This window comes from Hemiscyllium ocellatum, chromosome 47 (assembly GCF_020745735.1).
Source record: "Hemiscyllium ocellatum isolate sHemOce1 chromosome 47, sHemOce1.pat.X.cur, whole genome shotgun sequence".
Classification (NCBI taxonomy): Eukaryota; Metazoa; Chordata; class Chondrichthyes; order Orectolobiformes; family Hemiscylliidae; genus Hemiscyllium; species Hemiscyllium ocellatum.
This window is the reverse complement of record NC_083447.1, coordinates 17,001,230-17,021,426: the sequence shown is the minus strand read 5'-3', so window position 1 is coordinate 17,021,426 and position 20,197 is coordinate 17,001,230. Positions and strand designations below refer to the sequence as shown.

Genomic DNA, 20,197 nt, shown 5'->3' with positions numbered 1-20,197 from the left:
TACGAGTGATGATAGTCCTACATTCTCCTAAGAAGAGGACAGCACAGGGACAGACCCTTCGGCCCATGATGTTGCGAATGGAAAATTCCCCTTGGTTTGCGTTTCATCTATATGTAAATTCTCGATGTGTTTGTCAAGTCTTGAGATACGCTCAACCTAAACTGTTAGAAAACACTCACTTATCTAGCTGAGGGGGGAAGAAAAAGTCCCTCCTTTCCCAGAAACCTCTGCTCTCCGATGTCAGATGTAAAGATTTAAATTAGTGACTCACCATTCCCAGCAGGCTCCTGGTCCAAGTTCCTGCTTTTCCTGCATTATATAAATGACAAAAAGCAGTGGACTCAGCACTGATCATTGCGGCACACTGCTGGTCACAGGTCTCCAGTATGAAAAACAACCCTCAACCACCACCCTCTGTCTCCTACCTTCGAGCCAATTGGATGTGCACTCAACTTTAAAACCAATTGCATGAGAATGGACAATGTATGTTTCAGGAGAGGAAGGTCATAATGATTAACAACATGTACAATAGACAGCCTGAGACTTTTACTTTGTTGGACAAGGGACAAGTGTTAAATATTTGTCTGCACTGAACACCTGCAGGACCCTGATGTTTACCGCTGGGTGTGACCTGATAAGAACTAGCGCTTCCAAATAAACCTGTTGGACTATAACCTGATGTTGTGTGATTTTTAACTTTGTCCCCCCCAGTCCAATACCGGCACCTCCTCATCAAGGTAAGAACTGGGAACACTGGCTTTGAAGAAGGGCTTGGGAATTAGTGCTGAAGTTATCTTCCATTTGAAAGCTGACTTCTTAATAAACCTTGGGAAAAGGAACTGGTTTAAGGTGGGGAAAATACACAGGATGACAGGGGAAAGGGCAAATACATTCAAGTAAAAAATCCCAGGTGAGGGAAGGTGAGATTAATATATGTGCTAGTGTTGTCTAACATTTCAAAGGTATGAGCATGAACTTCAGTGACAGGCTGTATACTGCACATACCATGAGTATGACAGGGTCAGCACAATCAATAGGGTAGAGTGGTCTAGTCAACCCTGGAGTTAAAGACGTCTCACTCGACAGATCAACCACTCAAGGATGCACTCTAGGCTGTGGGAAGGTTAATTGGTGGCCTTGTGAGTAGAGTTGGAGGGACTATTGATACACAATAAAGAAAATTGAGTTAAATTAAGACAAGTTTGTTCATCCAGAGAATGGCAAGCCTGAGGAATTCTCTGCCACAGGAAGCAGTTAAAGCCAAAACTCTGAATATTTTAAAGAAATTCGATACGTGTTTAGGGCTTAAAATATCACAGGGTATGGGAGAACAGGCCGCTGAGGTGGATGATCAACCATGATCATCTTGATTGACACAGCAGGTTCGAAGGGCTGAATGGCCTCCTGCTCCGGTTTTCCATGTTCCTCAACCACATGCTTGTTCTGCATCCCAGCTTCCACTTTCACTATCGTTCCAGGGTGATTAATCCTTGCCCACAATGTCCACATCCAATGTTAAGGTCAAATATCGAACGATGTCATTGAGTGATTGACCTTTGAGAGACAAACCTTGCTGCTGATTGGCAGATCATTGCAGAGAGGGATTGCTGCCCTACGCTCCTGATACCTCTTAAAGTTAGCTTGCACCTCTTAAAGGGAAAGGGTCTTTTCAGCTCTATTGGGATGGATATTGTATTTTGTGTTGGGTCAGGTGGAGTGTCAGAAGCAAGGGAAAAAGGTGGCTTTAAAAGGCCATCTGTCCATGCCACCAACTGCCCTCAGATTGGAAACATCTCTCTACAAAAGTACTGGCAGACTGATTTCTCTGTCAGGAAACCAGCCACCTTTCTCACACACCATCCAGGCAGAAATTCAACCAGGTGGTGAGTTGAGGCCCTTCAGTAACCATTAATTCACTACTTAGAGGCTTTAATTGATGACAGGCCCACGTGGAACTTCACTAGATAATAACTTTATCACTTCCTAATTGTTCTTAACATATTTAACTAATATATATAACTAACATATATCCCTGCCAAGTGAGGTTGTCCATTTTGGAAGAACAAATAAGAATGTGGAATACAGGGTTAATGGTAGAGTTCTTAGTCAGGTGGAGGAACAGAGGGATCTTGGGGTCTATGTACATAGATCTTTGAAAGTTGCCACTCAGGTGGATAGAGCTTGTAAGAAGGCCTATGGTGTATTAGCGTTCATTAGCAGAGAGATTGAATTCAAGAGTCGTGAAGTGATGTTGCAGCTGTACAGGACTTTGGTTAGGCCACATTCGGAGTACTGTGTGCAGTTCTGGTCGCCTCACTTTAGGAAAGATGTGGAAGCTTTGGAAAGGATGTAGAGAAGATTTACCAGGATGTTGCCTGGAATGGAGAATAGGTCGTACGAGGATAGGTTGAGAGTTCTCGGCCTTTTCTCGTTGGAACGGCGAAGGATGAGGGGTGGCTTGATAGAGGTTTATAAGATGATCAGAGGAATATATAGAGTAGACAGTCAGAAACTTTTCCCCCGGGTACAACAGAGTGTTACAAGGGGACATAAATTTAAGGTGAAGGGTGGAAGGTATAGGGGAGATGTCAGGGGTGGGTTCTTTACCCAGAGAGTGGTGGGGGCATGGAATGCGCTGCCAGTGGGAGTGGTAGAGTCAGAATCATTGGCGACCTTTAAGCGGCAATTGGGTAGGTACATGGATGGGTGCTTAATCTAGGATAGATGTTCGGCACAACATCGTGGGCCGAAGGGCCTGTTCTGTGCAGTATTGTTCTATGTTCTATTGTTCTATTTAACTAATGTTTCTAATCATCCTATTCAGAGATGTTGTGACCCACCTCTGAAGTAGGTGGGACTTGAACCAAAGTTTCTTGGTCCAGGAGTATGGACACTACCACTACACCACAAGAGCCTCTTCTCATCAATTTTATTATAATCAACCTGCTCAGAGATATTATTACACACCTCTGAAGGCCAAAGATGTACAAGTTAGATAGTTTGACCATGTTAACTTGTCCCTTGTGCAAAAGGATGTGCAGACTGGGTGGATTAGGCATCGTATATGTGGTGTGATGAGGACAGGGTAGGAGGCCCAAATTAGGGTGGGATGTTCTTCAAAAGGTCATTGCAGACTTTATGGGCTGAATGGCCTCGATCCTCATTTAGAGTTCCTATGAATGATCTGGTCAGCAGTCTGTAAATTGTCTCTGTGACAGCAGTGGGTCCACATTGAAGATACTTGTTGGACTGTGAAGCACTTTGGAATGCCCTGTAACTGCGAACCACACTTCACCATCAACAACCTGTGCACATATAGCACCCTTGACAGAGTAAAGCACCCGAGCAACTTGCTTTGCTGGAGCAAGGAAGAGGGAAGGCTGACTGTATCTTCTCAACCTCGATCTCCAACAACCTGTTTGCGTTTGTCGTTGTAGGTAAGGGTGGAGGGGAAAGACCTTTAAGAAGGTAATTTGTCAGCAGAGATATAGGAGCTGGGAGTTGTCTTTGTGTGTTAGGTCAACTCTGGAATGGTGATCCGGTTTAGCAGATGAGAGCAGAATCTGACAGTGTTTTCAGTGTGGTCGAGCCAAATTTGGTAGGTGAATGGTTCAGCCAGTTCTCCACCATATCCAAGTTTTGGTCACTTGGAGTTAAGGCGGGGGGTGAGATAGTGGCCAAGCCAGGGAAGCAGTCATAGTGAGAGTGTGTCAGGGTTTTCATGGAGTGAAGGACATCAAAGGTGGAGATAAATGATTCATTGATTGGATTGTCAGCCACAGAACAATTGTATAAATACAAACTTTATGAATTACATGAATATAAATCTTGAGTCCACCTGGCAAGATAACAGAAAATGGACAAGTCTGTGACCATAAGCACACAAAAAAAGGCAGAGACCAGGAAAGAAATTTTTTTGCAAAACAAAATCAACACATCTGAGGCATTGTTCAAAGGAAATAAAACACTTCAGCCGACAACCACATCAGGGCACCCTGATGGCTCAGTGGTTAGCAGTGTTGCCTCACAACACCAGGGAACCAAAGTAGAATGCTGTTCAGAGGCTTGGTGTGGGCTTGACTGGACTGGATAAACGGCCTGCTTCCACACCATAAGGTGACTATGATCTTCGAGATTGGAAAAGAATGAAACTGAAAACTACCTTGAATTGTTAACATAATTACGCAACCAGCCGACAAGTTTACTTATCTGATTTTAATGATTGAAATAAATTACTAGAAAGGCTGTTACTTTCTGATTGGCTCTCAGAAGAACATGTCACTCAATTAGGGGAGGAGTTCTACTGAGTTTTTTTTTATTTAAACCTCAAACCCCTCCTCAAGTAACTTGGAAGTGAGCTCGGAAACAGAACAAAGATGCTGTTCCTTCTGTTGATCGCGGCCACTGTCCTGCCTTCTGTGAGTTTACTTCTCATTTTGTATCAGTTTCATATCACTCGGAGATATTCCAGTTGTATGTTTGTGTAAGCTGTGGCTCAATGTCCCTTATCTCTCAGTTAGATCCTAGTTCTTCAACCTCTACTCTGGAGACCTGAATATGTCATCCAGACTGCATGTCTAGCACAGCACGAAGGAGTGCTGCATGGTTGGAGATACTTTTGTTCAAAATCAACCCTTGTTCTGATGCATGGAATGACACTGTTCCAATGAAGAGCAGTTCAGTTTCTCCCTGGTGCCCTGGCCAATGTCCCTCAACCAACAGCATTCAAAGCATTTGATCTCATTGTATATTTGATCTTTTTGCAAATTGACTAACACATCTCCTCTTAAGAAGTATTTCAATGATTCTTGGGGATGTTCTGAAAGTTTCTCATTAAATGCAAGTTGTTGATGCTAACGGTGTGAGGCATGGGGCAGGGACTGTCCCCTTGTTTGACAGTCTCAGTGCTGACAATTAGTGGTGGAAATGGGAGCATGTTCCTGGTTAGTGCTCATCCCACACTTCTGAACCCTTAATGAAATAGGAGTCTGAATCAATTTCTGCATTGTCTGCCTTGACCCACAGGCTACATCTGAGAAATGAGGAGCCATAAATATTCAAAAGTGTTTGTCATCATGTTAGCTTATGCCCGAAACGTCAATTCTCCTGCTCCTTGGATGCTGTACTTTTCCAGCAACACATTTTTCAACATTAACCCTTTGGTCCAACTCATCCATGAAGATGAGATATCATAAATTAATCTCGTCCCATTTGGCAGCACTTGGCCCATATCCCTGTAACTCCTTCCTATTTGTGTACCTATCCAGGTGCCTTTTAAATGTTGGAATTAAGTCAGCCTCCATGACTTACTATTGCAACGAACTCCAGGCACACACAACCCTCGGAATGAAAATGTTGGAATGAAGAGGTCCCTATGATACCTTTCCCCTCTCACACTAAATCTATGGCCTCTAGTTCTGGGCTCCCCAACCTGGGGAAAAGACCTTGTCTATTCTTCCTATTCATGTCCCTCATGATTTTATAAACATTTATAAGGCCACCCCTCAACCTCCGATGCTCCAGGGAAAATAGCCCCAGCCTATTCAGCCTCTCTCTTTAGCTGAGATCTTCCAACCCCAGCAGCATCCTTGTAAATCTTTTCGTTGGTCGCAAGTTTCACATTGTTCGTATAGCAGGGAGACCAGAATTGAATGCAGGATTCCAAAAGTGGCTTAACCAATGTCTGTACAGCCACAACATGACATCCAACCTCCTATATTCAATGCTCTGACCAATAAAGGCAAGCGTACCAAACACCATCTTTGCTATCCTTCAAGAAACTGTGAACCTGCACCTCAATATCTCTTTATTTGGCAACATGTGGCAGGACTCCACTGTTGTGTATAAGCCCTGCCCTGATTTGCCTTACCAAAACGTAACACCTATCATTTATCGAAATTAAATTCCATCTGACATTTCTCAGCCCACTGGCCAAAGTTCTGGTCAAGGTTCTGTTGTACTGAGATGATCTTCTTCTTTGTCGAAAAGTGTGGCACTGGAAAAGTATAGCAGGTCAGGCAGCATCTGAGGAGCAGGAAAATCAATGTTATTGGCATAAGCCCTTCTTCTGTTCCTTGGTTTTTGCGTGACATGCTGTGGTTTACCAGCGTCACACATTTCGACTCTGATCTCCACCGTCTCTAGTCCTCACTTTCTCCTAATCTTCTTCATTGTCCATGACCCCACCAATTCTCTTTCCCATATTTCTGTGTGAGATTCAGAATCTTTATTAAAAGTGTTGTGGGGCATTTAATGTACCTCTTCCTCCAGTTCAACATGTCTGTGGGTGGAAAGTAAAACTGCAATCTAGAGCATGCTCCTTTGTTGCTCACTCCAGTTCAGAGACACTTCCACATGAGTACCCAAGCTTAGTGAAGTGATCGCTAATGTCGACTAGTCACACAGTGACAATGCTGCATTAGTGAAGGATGAGAGATCACTGGAAGGCATTGATCAATCAGCATTTTGGAACAAACAGATGACATTTTTCTGTGAAGATTTATACAGATAGAGTAAAAAAGTGAATCCATAACTGGGAGAAATTGTCGCAGTAAAGAACATTGGAACACAAAGAATCCTGATTTAAGGTAAATTGAGAGAGGAAATTAGGAGGATTTGATTTTACACAATTTGGAATGTCTAAAAAAAAATGGAATTCTCAAAACTCTGTAACTGCATAGAAGGTATACTTAAGGCAGACTAATTAGGAAAATGTCAAAGAACATGATGACCTGAATGGTCCTTCTATATTGGCTGTATGAGTTTATAATTCTATTGAATCCCTGAAAACATAGGGACTTTGGAAACAGAGGCCAACTTCCCTCCAGGTGGTGGCAGGAAGAAACTGTAAACCTGAAGGTACACTTGGGTGGCAAGTGTAACTTGGCTTTTTGATAGCTGAGGTGAATAATAAGCACGTGTGTCCAGAATGCAATCATTTTGTCTGCATCAGCTTGACAGGAAAGGAGCTAAAGCAGAGTGTTATTAATTTGGGAGAGGGTAAGAAATTCTACCCGTTCTCACCAGTGTTGAAGTTGCACTCATTCTAATTTCTGCCCCGACAGTCTGGCATCAATGTCAATGGGACAATCAACAACGAAGGAGTTTGTCTCTGCTCCGTGGTTTTGCCTGATACGTCATTCCCAGTGGAAAAAATGGAATATTTAGAAATAACAACCGAGGAGCTCAAGAGCAAAGTGGAACTGGAGATCAGCAAGGTATACTTATTACAGTAATAAATGCTCGTCACTTTCACACTGCATTCATAACTTAGCTCTTAGATTTAATGCCCTGTACTAGAGTGAAAACTATGGTGAGACAGTTAGTTGGAGGACCTCACCATCCCATGACATTTTTATAGAGTGACATAAATGGATGGGTGTTTATCAATGGAGAATATTTGTTGATATGCCCCAAATCTTTCAACATCCAGCCATCCGTTAGACTCTAAAATGTTTCTCTCTTCTTGACCTGAGTTTCTCCAGCAAGTTCTGCTTTTATATCAAAAATAATTTTTACTTTTAAAACTGTTAGGCACTTCAATTATAATACATGGATTATGCACAATTAAGTGGGTTTTTATTATTAAACGAAGATTTCCTCTTCACATAACTCCCACTAGACTTAACATAAGATTTTTCTACATTATTACCTGCAGTGTGTGAAGAAATCAGGGTTTATATTTACTTAAAATTACTGTTGTCATGAGAAACTTGTGGAGCGTTCATTATGAAGTGTTAGCCTATCCACATCACTCTAAACTAGAGTGTGGTAACTGTGCAGTGTGGTGTGAGGTGGAGATAGTTACGTGACTCTGGAAATGGCTGTAACTCCATACGTGTGCTGTGATGTTCCATTCAGGTGCGGGAATACTCGAGGGCTGTTTCTGTGCACTCCTCCAAGCTGGTGAACCTGACCGTCCGTCTGGAGAAGATGGAGACTGAACACGGCTACACTCAGCTTGACTTTGAGCTGTTGAAGTTGGAGATCCAAGAGCTGGAGGCACTCACCAATCAGCTGAAGCAGTCCCTCAATGGCAGCAACAGCATCATCGATCAGCTCTACATGGAGGTCAGGAAGAGACAAATTGCTCTCTTCATTGTCTTGTATTTCTGTATCCTACAATGGCTCAGTGTTAGGGCACTGACAAATATCCAGAGAAACACGCTGGATTAATTAATCTGATCTGATGGAGGGGAGTGTTGTCAGTCACAACAACATCACAGAAGGTGATATGTGCTATAGAGAGGCTGAATAGGCTGGTGCATTTTTCCCTGAAGACTTGGAGGTTGGTGGGAAAAGACCACTCTCTGAGGTCTTTCTGCCCAAATTAAATGAGTTTGGTCAGTTATTAGACACTCAGTGCCTCAAATGCAAGTAAATATAGGCTTGTACAAGTGGGAACTGCTGTAGGAGAAAGTGAGGTCTGCAGATGCTGGAGATCAGAGCTGAAAATGTGTTGCTGGAAAAGCGCAGCAGATCAGGCAGCATCCAAGGAGCAGGAGATTTGATGTTTCGGGCATAAGCCCTTCTCCAGGAACTGCTGTACGCTTGTTTGTTGGATGATGAAGGGCTCTGGCCAGAAACGTCGAATTTCCTGTTCCTTGGATGCTGCCTAACCTGCTGTGCTTTAACCAGTAACACATTTTCAGCCCAGGATAGAGTCAAACTCCAATATTTCTTTTCATGTGTTTGATGGGTGCATGAATAGGAAGGGTTTACAGGGATATGGGCTAAGTGCTGGTAAATGGGATGAGAGCAGTTTAGGATGTCTGACCAGAGGGGTTCAGTTGGACCAAAGAGTCTGCTTCCATGCTACGTAACTCTGACTCCCAAACGTGCTTTTATTAAAAACTTTCGAAGGAGTCTAACAGGCCAAGACACCTCACAGGAGCAGAGAAATTCACAAAGATGAGATATAGGGTTTAAGGAACCTCTTAAAAGGTAGTATTAGAGAGAGATAAATGAAGTTTAAGGGGGAATTTCAAAAGTTTGATGTAGCAATGAAAATTTGGGATGTACACAAGGCCGGGGGTCAGAATAAAAATAGCACTAACTGTTATGTGCACGCGTGAGTTTTAGAAATGATTGCACTCACTGTGTTGGTTTTCATACAACACAAACAACTGCATGACTCCCGTCGTTGTGACTGTTTTAATTTAATTCCTCCTACAGTTGAGATCAAGAAGTCCAGGTGTATGGTTAAGGGGGAACACAACAGGGGACCATAATCTGAAATTGGAGATTGACTGTTCAGGGTTCATGTCAATGAGCACTTTCCACAAACAGGTGGGAAAGTCTGGAGGCCTCTCCGTCAGAATGTTGCTGAGGTTGTGGGTCAGCTAAACATTTCCAAGGTTTGACAGATTATTATCACTAAAGAGGAGTAATCAGTGCTGGTAAGTGACCATGGAAATATGGATCACCTACAATCTCATTTAAAGGCAAATCCTACTCAAAAGGGCTGAATGGCCTCCTTCCATCTTGATCATTCCAAATGCTCTCTTTAAATGCCCTGTGTATTTCAGATTATAAATATATCCCGTATTGTCAATGAGCTGGAATCATTTGACATACACAACGCGCTGGCAATACGCAAAGAAATTACTCTGCTGAAGAAACAGCTCGCTGACTGTGAGAAGAATCAAGCCCCACCAACCCTTCCTCCCATTGATTTCGGTGAGTATTTAATAGTCACACAATATAATGAAACCACTATCAAGATGGAACTCAGAATTCATCCATGTTTCCGAATTTATAAGGAAGCTAAAAAGTATGATAAATATTCAACATATCGAAATGGTTGAAATAGTATTTTTCTGTTTAGAACAAACAGACAATTTAACATAACCAAGATGTACTGGCTCTGATTTGCCCTCAAGATTGGGAAATCCTATTTTCGATCCTGATCCAGCAAAAAATTAATGCTTAAGTTCCTCCACAATTTCGGTGAGTTCGTCCAATGGAGGATTATCAATCCTCGAGACAGCAGTGGGAAGAAACCAAGCAGTAGATACTGTACTCCAGTAAGGAAGGATCAATTGCCCTGAGGCTTCATTGAAAAGCCACATAGATGAGGTAAAGAGGTTGGGTTGGTGAAATAAGTTGGTGAAATAAGTTTTATAGGTTGGCAGGGAGGGTAGACCAGCTGGTGTGTAGGATCGCATCTGGCAAGGTGGCTAGGGTGGCAGGTGGGCAAGATGGCTAGGGTGGCGGGGGCATTGTAGGCAGTAGGATCAAGACAGGAGACTCTGAGAGATTCCCATGGGATCTTTACATTCTGTTAGCACATTTTTCTAGGGAAGGGTTAGTCCCTGACCAGACTGGGAGATCTGTGCCAGTATATCACTTCAATGATTTCATTATAATGGTCAGAAGTTGAATTTGAAAAATGTGACTCCCCTAAGGTAAACTGGAGCTTACATTTCTCTCCCTCCAAACAGGAAGCTGTGATCATAATGGCCTTCTCCAATTGGGTGAACCTACCGTAATACAACTGAACTATAATGGATTTGGTTATCGATATGGAGCATGGGGCAAAGATTCAATTCCACCCCCTGATAAAAAGGAGCTATATTGGGTGGCACCACTCAACACAGATGCACGAACACTGCAATCCTTCAGAGTCTATTATTCACACGATGATTTGCTCCTGAGTAAAAATCCAATAACGAAATCACTTCCAAGTTCATATAGAGCACAGGGAAGTGGAATGGTTTTGTACAATAATTTTTTGTATTACAACTGTTACAATACCAGAGAAATGTGCAGGTATAACATTGACACAGGAGCAATACAGAGGCAGACTCTTAAAGATGCAGCTTACAATAACAAGTATTCTTATGCAGGCGTCACATACCAAGACATAGACTTTGCTGTGGATGAATCTGGCCTTTGGGTCATTTACTGCCCTGAAGCAAAGGCCGGGAATGCTGTTATTGGTAAGATTAATGAGGCCACCTTCACTGTGGAAAAGACATGGGTCACCAAGCTTTACAAGCCTAGTGTGTCCAATACTTTTATAATATGTGGGGTTCTGTATGCAATTCGGCCTGTACAACCACAGTCTGAGGAAATTTTCTATGCATTTGACACCAAAACTGGGAAGGAAGATTTGATTTCTATAACAATGGATAAGATCCTGGAAAAACTGCAAAGTGTTAGCTACAATCCAGCCAATCACAAACTCTACGTGTACAATGATGGCTACCAGCTGACTTATGATGTGATCTTCAGACGTGAACCACCAGTGAGCAACAGTGGGATTGCCAATTGAGTAATTAGCAATTAACAATCAAGCAACTAGGTCTGGAAATAATGGTGGGGTGGGGGGCTGTAAATCCTTTGAGGAATTTTTGTGCTAGAATCTCAGGTTAGATTTTATCTCAGGTTTCGAACTCAGTTACAGCTGAAAGTGATTGTCACAGTATACAGCTTTGGTGTAATAACTGAACCCAGACTTGGTGAAATTCCAGTTGACCAATGAACATTCAGGGGTTAGGCCAGGTCTTGTGTGGAGCTGTATTTGAACTGAGCTTTCAGGTAACTAACACTCTCAAGTGACACTGTGTCAATGTGAAGAGGTTTATCTCTAGAACAATGGTAACATTCTGTCTGCGTTATTAATTCTGGATGTGACGGTTCATTTAATATCTGGGATGATAATCCAAGCTGGATACTTGCCATTGGTGGGAAACTCATAGTGCGTTCGTTCGTTTTCTGTCTTCCTTGAATTTGTTAATTGCCAGATATAATGGTTTGGAGGTTTCTGGAATTTTTAACAAATCTAATAATAAATATCAGCATCTACAAAGGATCCGCATTGATAATTGTGTTTATTTTTATTCTCAGTCTCTTCGCTTTTCGGCCATCTTCTCCCATCCTTAAACTCTTCTATATCTAGTTACCTGTGACACGTGTGATGACAGGCACCATGACACATGCCGTGACAGGCGCCATGACACATGTGATGACAGACACCATGACACATGCCGTGACAGGTGCCATGACACATGCCGTGACAGGTGCCATGACACATGTGATGACAAGCGCCATGACACATGCGATGACACGTGCCATGACAGGCAACATGACACGTGCCATGACAGGTGCCATGACAGGCGCCATGACACGTGTGATGACAGGTGCCATGACACATGCCATGACAGGCATCATGACACATGCCATGACATGCACCATGACACGTGTGATGACAGGCACCATGACACATGCCATGACAGATGTGACGACAGGCACCATGACACATGTTATGACAGGTGCCATGACACATGCCATGACAGGCATCATGACACATGCCATGACAGGCACCATGACACGTGCGATGACAGGCACCATGACACGTGCGATGACAGGCACCATGACACATGCCATGACAGATGTGCGATGACAGGCACCATGATACATGTGATGTCAGGCACCAAGACACATGCCATGACATATGTGATGACAGACACCATGACACAGGCCATGACAGGCATCATGACACAGGCCATGACAGGCTCCATGACACATGCCATCACAGGCACCATGACATGTGTGATTAAAGGCACCATGATACATGTTATGACAGGTGCCATGACACATGCCGTGACACATGCGATGACAGGCACATGATACATGTGATGACAGGCACCATGACACATGTGATGACAGGTGCCATGACACATGTGATGATAGGCTCCATGATACATGTGATGTCAGGCACCAAGACACATGCCATGACACATATGATGACAGGCACCATGACACTGTGATTTCAGGCACCATGACACATGCCATGACATATGTGATGACAGGCACCATGACATATGCCATGACAGGCACCATGACCCATGTGATGACAGGCGCCATGACCCAATTGATGACAGGCACCATGACACTTGTCATGACAGGTACCGTCCATTGCTAGATGCACCATCACCTGGTCCAAGCCAGGATTGACTTAGATATAGCATTGCTGCAGCGCAGGCAACAGAAGCAGTGCCTGAAGACGTTCAACACTGAGGTACTGAAAGACACACAAAAAAAAGTCTCATACAACCAACTCCTCCCCACAAACTCAGTAACCTTCCGTGGCACAGAGTTGGGGGAATCCAATGGTCTCTGGACCATTCTGAAAATCGGTGACATCACTCCCTACAAAAAGTCAGTCAGCCACTCAACCAGGAAACACCAAGACCAGTTCAATGAGGATGATCATCAGATCCCGTGAACTATTAAGCTGACATTTCTGAGTGCAAAACAACAACCGAGCTTGGAAGACATAAGGCAGGCCTACAGGCAACTGAAGGCAAACTTCCAGAAACAAACCCATGATATAAAGAACAAGTGGTCAGTGGAGAAAGTGCTGGAGGTCCATGAATGGCCAACAACTATGATGTGCATGGTTTCTTCTGTACTGTCAAGATCACTGTGACAATGCTACAGCTTTAACAAGGTTATTCTGTCCCTGGTTTTTGTTTTCCTGAGAGGGGTCATAAAGGCAGAGGTGCCAAAATGTCTGAACTGGCTACTTTAATAATGGCTACAGATGCAGCGTAAGTCAACTATCAGAAAAGGCTTTCAGGTCGATTTTAAAAAAAAAACACTTGAAGGGGAGTAAGTGAGGACTGCAGATCTGGAGATCAGAGTCGAAGGGTGTGGTGCTGGAAAAGCACAGACAGTCAGGCATTATCCGAGGAGCAGGAAAATCAACATTTCAAGCATAAACGCTTCATCAGGAATGAGCTTTGTGACAATTTCCCCAGTTCATGGTTTTTTTTCTAGATTTGAGATGGGGACCCAGAGAAACAGCTCCATGCTGATCCTCGCCCTCTCTTTGAGATCTGTCTCCAGTAAGAACTGGGTTTGAATTTACCTTTTTGCCAAGGGATGTGTTTATGGGATATTGCAGGAAATCAGAGCAGCTCTTTGTTAAGTTGCATTTTCACATCAGTTGAATTTTCAAACAGTTATGGTATTCTGAATTCGGTTTTCTTTTGCTTGGGTGTAAATAAATTCGGTTTTGTTTAAAACCCGAGTGATTTGACAAACTGCGTCCCTCCTGGAGTAGTCTTGGCCTCCTTCTTAAATTGTTTTGGGGTGGGGGAGGGTCTGACCTGGTCCATAACACCACACGTAGACCAAGCACCCAAGGCCCCACCCCTACTGCAGGCCAAGGACAGAGTGACTCTGATCAAGAATAAAGAAGCCATAAAAAAACACTGAGGGGTGCACTTCAGAGACCTCCTCAACCAAGGCTCTGCTGTTGATCAGAGCATCCTTGAACAGCATCCCGCAGCATGAGGTTAACAACACCCCAGACTTGCACAAAGTAGTGACGGCCAGCTTACCAACAGCAAGGCTGCTGGAGCAGATGGTATCCCTGCTGAGGTATTGATCTATACAGAGGCAAAGGGCTCTGGCTGCAGCTACACACCCTTGTCTGCCTTAACTGGAAGGATGGCATCTCAGGAGATCTCACTGTCATCCTTTCAAAATTGGGAACAAGTCCGACTGTGATAACTACAGGGGAATCTCCCTGCTGTTGATCATCAAGATCATCCTCAACTGTCTCCTCCGTGCGGCCGAGGAACTCCTCCTGGAGTTGTTGTGTGGCCTTTCATCACGGAGAAGCACAACGGACGTGATTTTCAAGGTCCACGGAGATCCCCTAGGGAAGGCTGACCATTCCCAATACCTTGGAAGTGTCCTGTCGGCCAAAGCAGCTCTTGATGAAGAGACCCATCGTAGCCTCCAATGTGCAAGTGCAGCGTTCAGCCATCTGAGGAAAAGCGGGGCTGAGAATAACAACAACAGATCTGACACCAAGGTCATATTTTACAGAGCTGTGGTGGGTCCCACCCTCTTATATGGCTCTGAGGCGTGGACTGTCTATAGCAGACACCTCAAGGCACTGGAACAGTCCCACCAAAGCTCTCTATACAAGACCCTGTTAAATCCATTGAGAAGAAAGTCACACCAACACCAGTGACCTCGACCAGGCCAACATCCCCAGTACTGAGGGACAGCCCACCCTCGATCAGCTACCATGGGCTGAGCATGTCGCCCACACGACTGATACGATACTCCCCAAGCATGTGCAGTACTCCCAGCCTCAAAGCAGCAGGCAAGCCCCATGTGGGCAGAGGCAGCACTTCAGTCATACCCTCAATGTTCAAAGTGGAGGAGGAGGAGCAGAGTAATAGAACAGAAAACAGGAGGCGGAACCTATCAACAAAGACGGCATACTTAAACTACTGGACTTGTGCCTCACTACACACTTTACATTCAACAACCTGATATACGAACAAATCAACGGAACACCCATGGGATCACTAATCTTGGGACTCATAGCAGAGGCAGTTATGCAAAGGTTAGAACAAACAGCCCTACCACAAATTCAACCCAAACTCTGGGTCAGATATGTCAATGACACGTTTGTAATCATCAAAAACACGGAAATAGAAAAAACACACCGGATCATCAACGCCACACTCACAGGCATCCGATTCACGAGAGAAGAAGAAAAGGATAGCCAACTCCCATTACTAGACGTGATTGTACAGAGAACACCGAACGGAGAATTCACCACAAGGGTACACAGAAAAACAACACACACAGACCAAGTCCTAAACTATGAAAGTAACCACCCCAACACACACAAATGAAGCTGCATCAGGACACTATTCAAAAGGGCCACAACACATTGCAGTACACCAGAACTGCAAAAAGAGGAAGAGGAACACCTATACAAGGTATTCGCCAAAAACGGATACCCGCGTAACTTTATCAACAGATGCCTAAGAGACAAACCACGGAACGAGGACATGCCACAACCAAAAGGACTAGCCACACTACCATACATCAGGAGCATTTCAGAACTGACAGCCAGACTACTGCGACCCTTAGGATTCATAACGGCACACAAACCAACAGCCACGCTCAGACAACAACTCACTAGAACAAAGGACCCGATACCCAACATGAGCAAAACTAATGTAGTTTACAAAATACCATGCAAGGACTGCACAAAACACTATATAGGACAAACAGGAAGACAGCTAACAATCCGCATACATGAACATCAACTAGCCATGAAACGACACGACCAGCTATCCCTAGTAGCCACACACGCAGACAACAAGCAACATGAATTTGACTGGGAAAACACTACTATCATAGGGCAAGCCAGACAGAGAACAGCCAGGGAATTCCTAGAGGCATGGCATTCATCCACAAACTCCATCAACAAACACATCGACCTGGACCCAATATACCAACCACTACAGCGGACAGCTGAAACTGACACCCGGAAGCGGCAAGGACAGACCACTATAAATACCGGAAGAAACATCAAAGAAGCGCTTCGCAGGAGGTTCCAAAGCACTGATGATGTCGCCTAGCCAGGGGATGAAACGTTTGCAACAAAAACTTCCAGCCCGGCGAACAGAACCACAACAACAGATTTATTTATTGTCACGTACATTTATTACAAATATGGTGAAACATCTTGTTTAGTGTCTCCACTCTCTGGTGCCATCTTAAAACACAGAAAATATCTTCTTTCCCAGTCTGGTGTCAGTATTGAACTCCCTCACTCTATCCATAGGCTTAAGCAATCAAGTAAGTGGATTAGGATCAATTCCCAGACTAACATAATCAAACAAAGATGAAATAAACCATTGAACACTAAGAATTTAATGCTTGATGCAGTTCTAGTCAACATTGTCTCCTCCAAGGTCAACATATGCTGAGCAGTGGTGCCCAGAACTGAACTAATCTTCTAAATCGCAAGCAAATGAGTCACAACGAGAAAAAGGCACTGGAGGGATCTTCATGTCTTGGGACATTTATTACCAAGAGCAGAACAGTCATCCCGAGCTGTCTCAGGCATTCCTTTGTCATCGTATTTCTGATTTAAGTCCCTAAAGGAGTGACGCTGGATCAAAGTTAGACTGTGCAGACCATTATTCTCCACAACCCACTACAGCGTCGGTAATTGGCTGTGGCTATTCTCCCTGGAGTTTCAGAGGCTGAGGCGTGACATAATGGAGGTTTATAAAATCATGAGGGGCCTGGATCGGGTGAATAACAAAAGTCTTTTACGTGGGATGGGGGAGTCCAAAATTGGACTACCACCTACCTTCGAGCCAATTTAGGATCCAAGTGGATGTGCACGCAACTTTAAAACCAATTGCATGAGAATAGACAATGTATGTTTCAGGAGAGGAGGGCTGCAATAATTAACAACATGTACAAGAGAGAGCCTGAGACTTTACTTTGTTGGACAGGGGACAAGTGTTAAATATTTGTCTGCACTGAACACCTGCAGGATCCTGATGTTTACCGCTGGGTGTGACCTGATAAGAAATAACGCTTCCAAATAAACCTGTTGGACGATAACCTGATGTTGTGTGATTTTTAACTTTGTCCTCCCCCAGTCCAACACCGGCACCTCCTCATCAAGGTAAGAACTGGGAACACTGGCTTTGAAGAAGGGCTTGGTAATTAGTGCTGAAGTTATCTTCCATTTGAAAGCTGACTTCTTAATAAACCTTGGGAAAAGGAACTGGTTTAAGGTGGGGAAAAGACACAGGATGACAGGGGAAAGGGCAAATACATTCAAGTAAAAAATCTCAGGTGAGGGAGGGTTAGATTAATATATGTGCTAGTGTTGTCTAACATTTCAAAGGTATGAGCATGAACTTCAGTGACAGGCTGTATACTGCACATACCATGAGTATGACAGGGTCAGCACAATCAATAGGGTAGAGTGGTCTAGTCAACCCTGGAGTTAAAGACGTCTCACTCGACAGATCAACCACTCAAGGATGCACTCTAGGCTGTGGGAAGGTTAATTGGTGGCCTTGTGAGTAGAGTTGGAGGGACTATTGATACACAATAAAGAAAATTGAGTTAAATTAAGACAAGTTTGTTCATCCAGAGAATGGCAAGCCTGAGGAATTCTCTGCCACAGGAAGCGGTTAAAGCCAAAACTCTGAATATTTTAAAGAAATTCGATGCGTGTTTAGGGCTTAAAATATCACAGGGTATGGGAGAACAGGCCGCTGAGGTGGATGATCAACCATGATCATCTTGATTGACACAGCAGGTTCGAAGGGCTGAATGGCCTCCTGCTCCGGTTTTCCATGTTCCTCAACCACATGCTTGTTCTGCATCCCAGCTTCCACTTTCACTATCGTTCCAGGGTGATTAATCCTTGTCCACAATGTCCACATCCGATGTAAAGGTCAAATATCAAACAACGTCATTGAGTGATTGACCTTTGACAGACAAACCTTGCTGCTGATTGGCAGATCATTGCAGAGAGGGATTGCTGCCCTATGCTCCTGATACCTCTTAAAGTTAGCTTGCACCTCTTAAAGGGAAAGGGTCTTTTCAGCTCTATTGGGATGGATATTGTATTTTGTGTTGGGTCAGGTGGAGTGTCAGAAGCAAGGGAAAAAGGTGGCTTTAAAAGGCCATCTGTCCATGCCACCAACTGCCCTCAGATTGGAAACATCTCTCTACAAAAGTACTGGCAGACTGATTTCTCTGTCAGGAAACCAGCCACCTTTCTCACACACCATCCAGGCAGAAATTCAACCAGGTGGTGAGTTGAGGCCCTTCAGTAACCATTAATTCACTACTTAGAGGCTTTAATTGATGACGGGTCCACCTGGAACTTCACCAGGTAATAACTTTATCACTTTCTAGTTGTTCTTAACATATTTAACTAATGTTTCTAATCATCCTATTCAGAGATGTTGTGACCCACCTCTGGAGTAGGTGGGACTTGAACCAAAGTTTCTTGGTCCAGGAGTATGGACACTACCACTACTCCACAAGAGCCTCTTCTCATCAACTTTATTATAATCAACCTGCTCAGAGATATTATTACACACCTCTGAAGGCCAAAGATGTACAAGTTAGATAGTTTGACCATGTTAACTTGTCCCTTGTGCAAAAGGATGTGCAGACTGGTTGGATTAGGCATCGTAAATGTGGTGTGTTGGGGACAGGGTAGGAGGCCGGAATTAGGGTGGGATGTTCTTCAAAAGGTCATTGCAGACTCGATGGGCTGAATGGCCTCGATTCTCATTTAGAGTTCCTATGAATGATCTGGTCAGCAGTCTGTAAATTGTCTCTGTGACAGCAGTGGGTCCACATTGAAGATACTTCTTGGACTGTGAAGCACTTTGGAATGCCCTGTAACTGTGAACCACACTTCACCATCAACAACCTGTGCACATATAGCACCCTTGACAGAGTAAAGCACCCGAGCAACTTGCTTCGCTGGAGCAAGGAAGAGGGAAGGCTGACCGTATCTTCTCAACCTCGATCTCCAACAACCTGTTTGCGTTTGTCGTTGTAGGTAAGAGTGGAGGGGAAAGACCTTTAAGAAGGTAATTTGTCAGCAGAGATATAGGAGCTGGGAGTTGTCTTTGTGTGTTAGGTCAACTCTGGAATGGTGATCCGGTTTAGCAGATGAGAGCAGAATCTGACAGTGTTTTCAGTGCGGTCTAGCCAAATTTGGTTGGTGAATGGTTCAGCCAGTTCTCCACCATATCCAAGTTTCGGTCACTTGGAGTTAAGGCGGGGGGGGGTGAGATACTGGCCAAGCCAGGGAAGCAGTCATAGTGAGAGTGTGTCACGGTTTTCATGGAGTGAAGGACATCAAAAGTGGAGATAAATTAGTCATTGATTGGATTGTCAGCCACAGAACAATTGTATAAATACAAACTATGAATTACATGGATATAAATCTTCCTTCCACTTGGCAAGATAACAGAAAATGGAAAAGTCTGTGACCATAAGCACACAAAAAAAGACAGAGACCAGGAAAGAAATTTTTTTGCAAAACAAAATCAACACATCTGAGGCATTGTTCAAAGGAAATAAACTGGTCTGGATAAACGGCCTGCTTCCACAGCATAAGGTGACTATGATCTTCGAGATTGGAAAAGAATGAAACTGAAAATTACCTTGAATTGTTAACATAATTACGCAACCAGCCGACAAGTTTACTTATCTGACTTTAATGATAAAAATAAATTACTAGAAAGGCTGTTTCTTTCTGATTGGCTCTCAGAAGAACATGTCACTCAATTAGGGGAGGAGTTCTACTGAGTTTTTTTTTATTTAAACCTCAAACCCCTCCTCAAGTAACTTGGAAGTGAGCTCGGAAACAGAACAA

At 43.8% G+C, this 20,197-nt stretch overlaps 1 protein-coding gene across 1 annotated transcript; it reads left to right on the top strand.

Moving 5' to 3' along the window:
• The first annotated feature begins 4,362 nt into the window (after window positions 1–4,362).
• Window positions 4,363–11,757, top strand: LOC132836717 (olfactomedin-4-like). The gene is made up of 5 exons (XM_060856125.1): window positions 4,363–4,418; window positions 7,065–7,217; window positions 7,861–8,070; window positions 9,528–9,678; window positions 10,443–11,757. The coding sequence occupies exons 1-5, from the start codon at window positions 4,377–4,379 to the stop codon at window positions 11,273–11,275; spliced, it is 1,389 nt and encodes a 462-aa protein (XP_060712108.1). The 5' UTR covers window positions 4,363–4,376; the 3' UTR covers window positions 11,276–11,757.
• The last annotated feature ends 8,440 nt before the right edge of the window (window positions 11,758–20,197 follow it).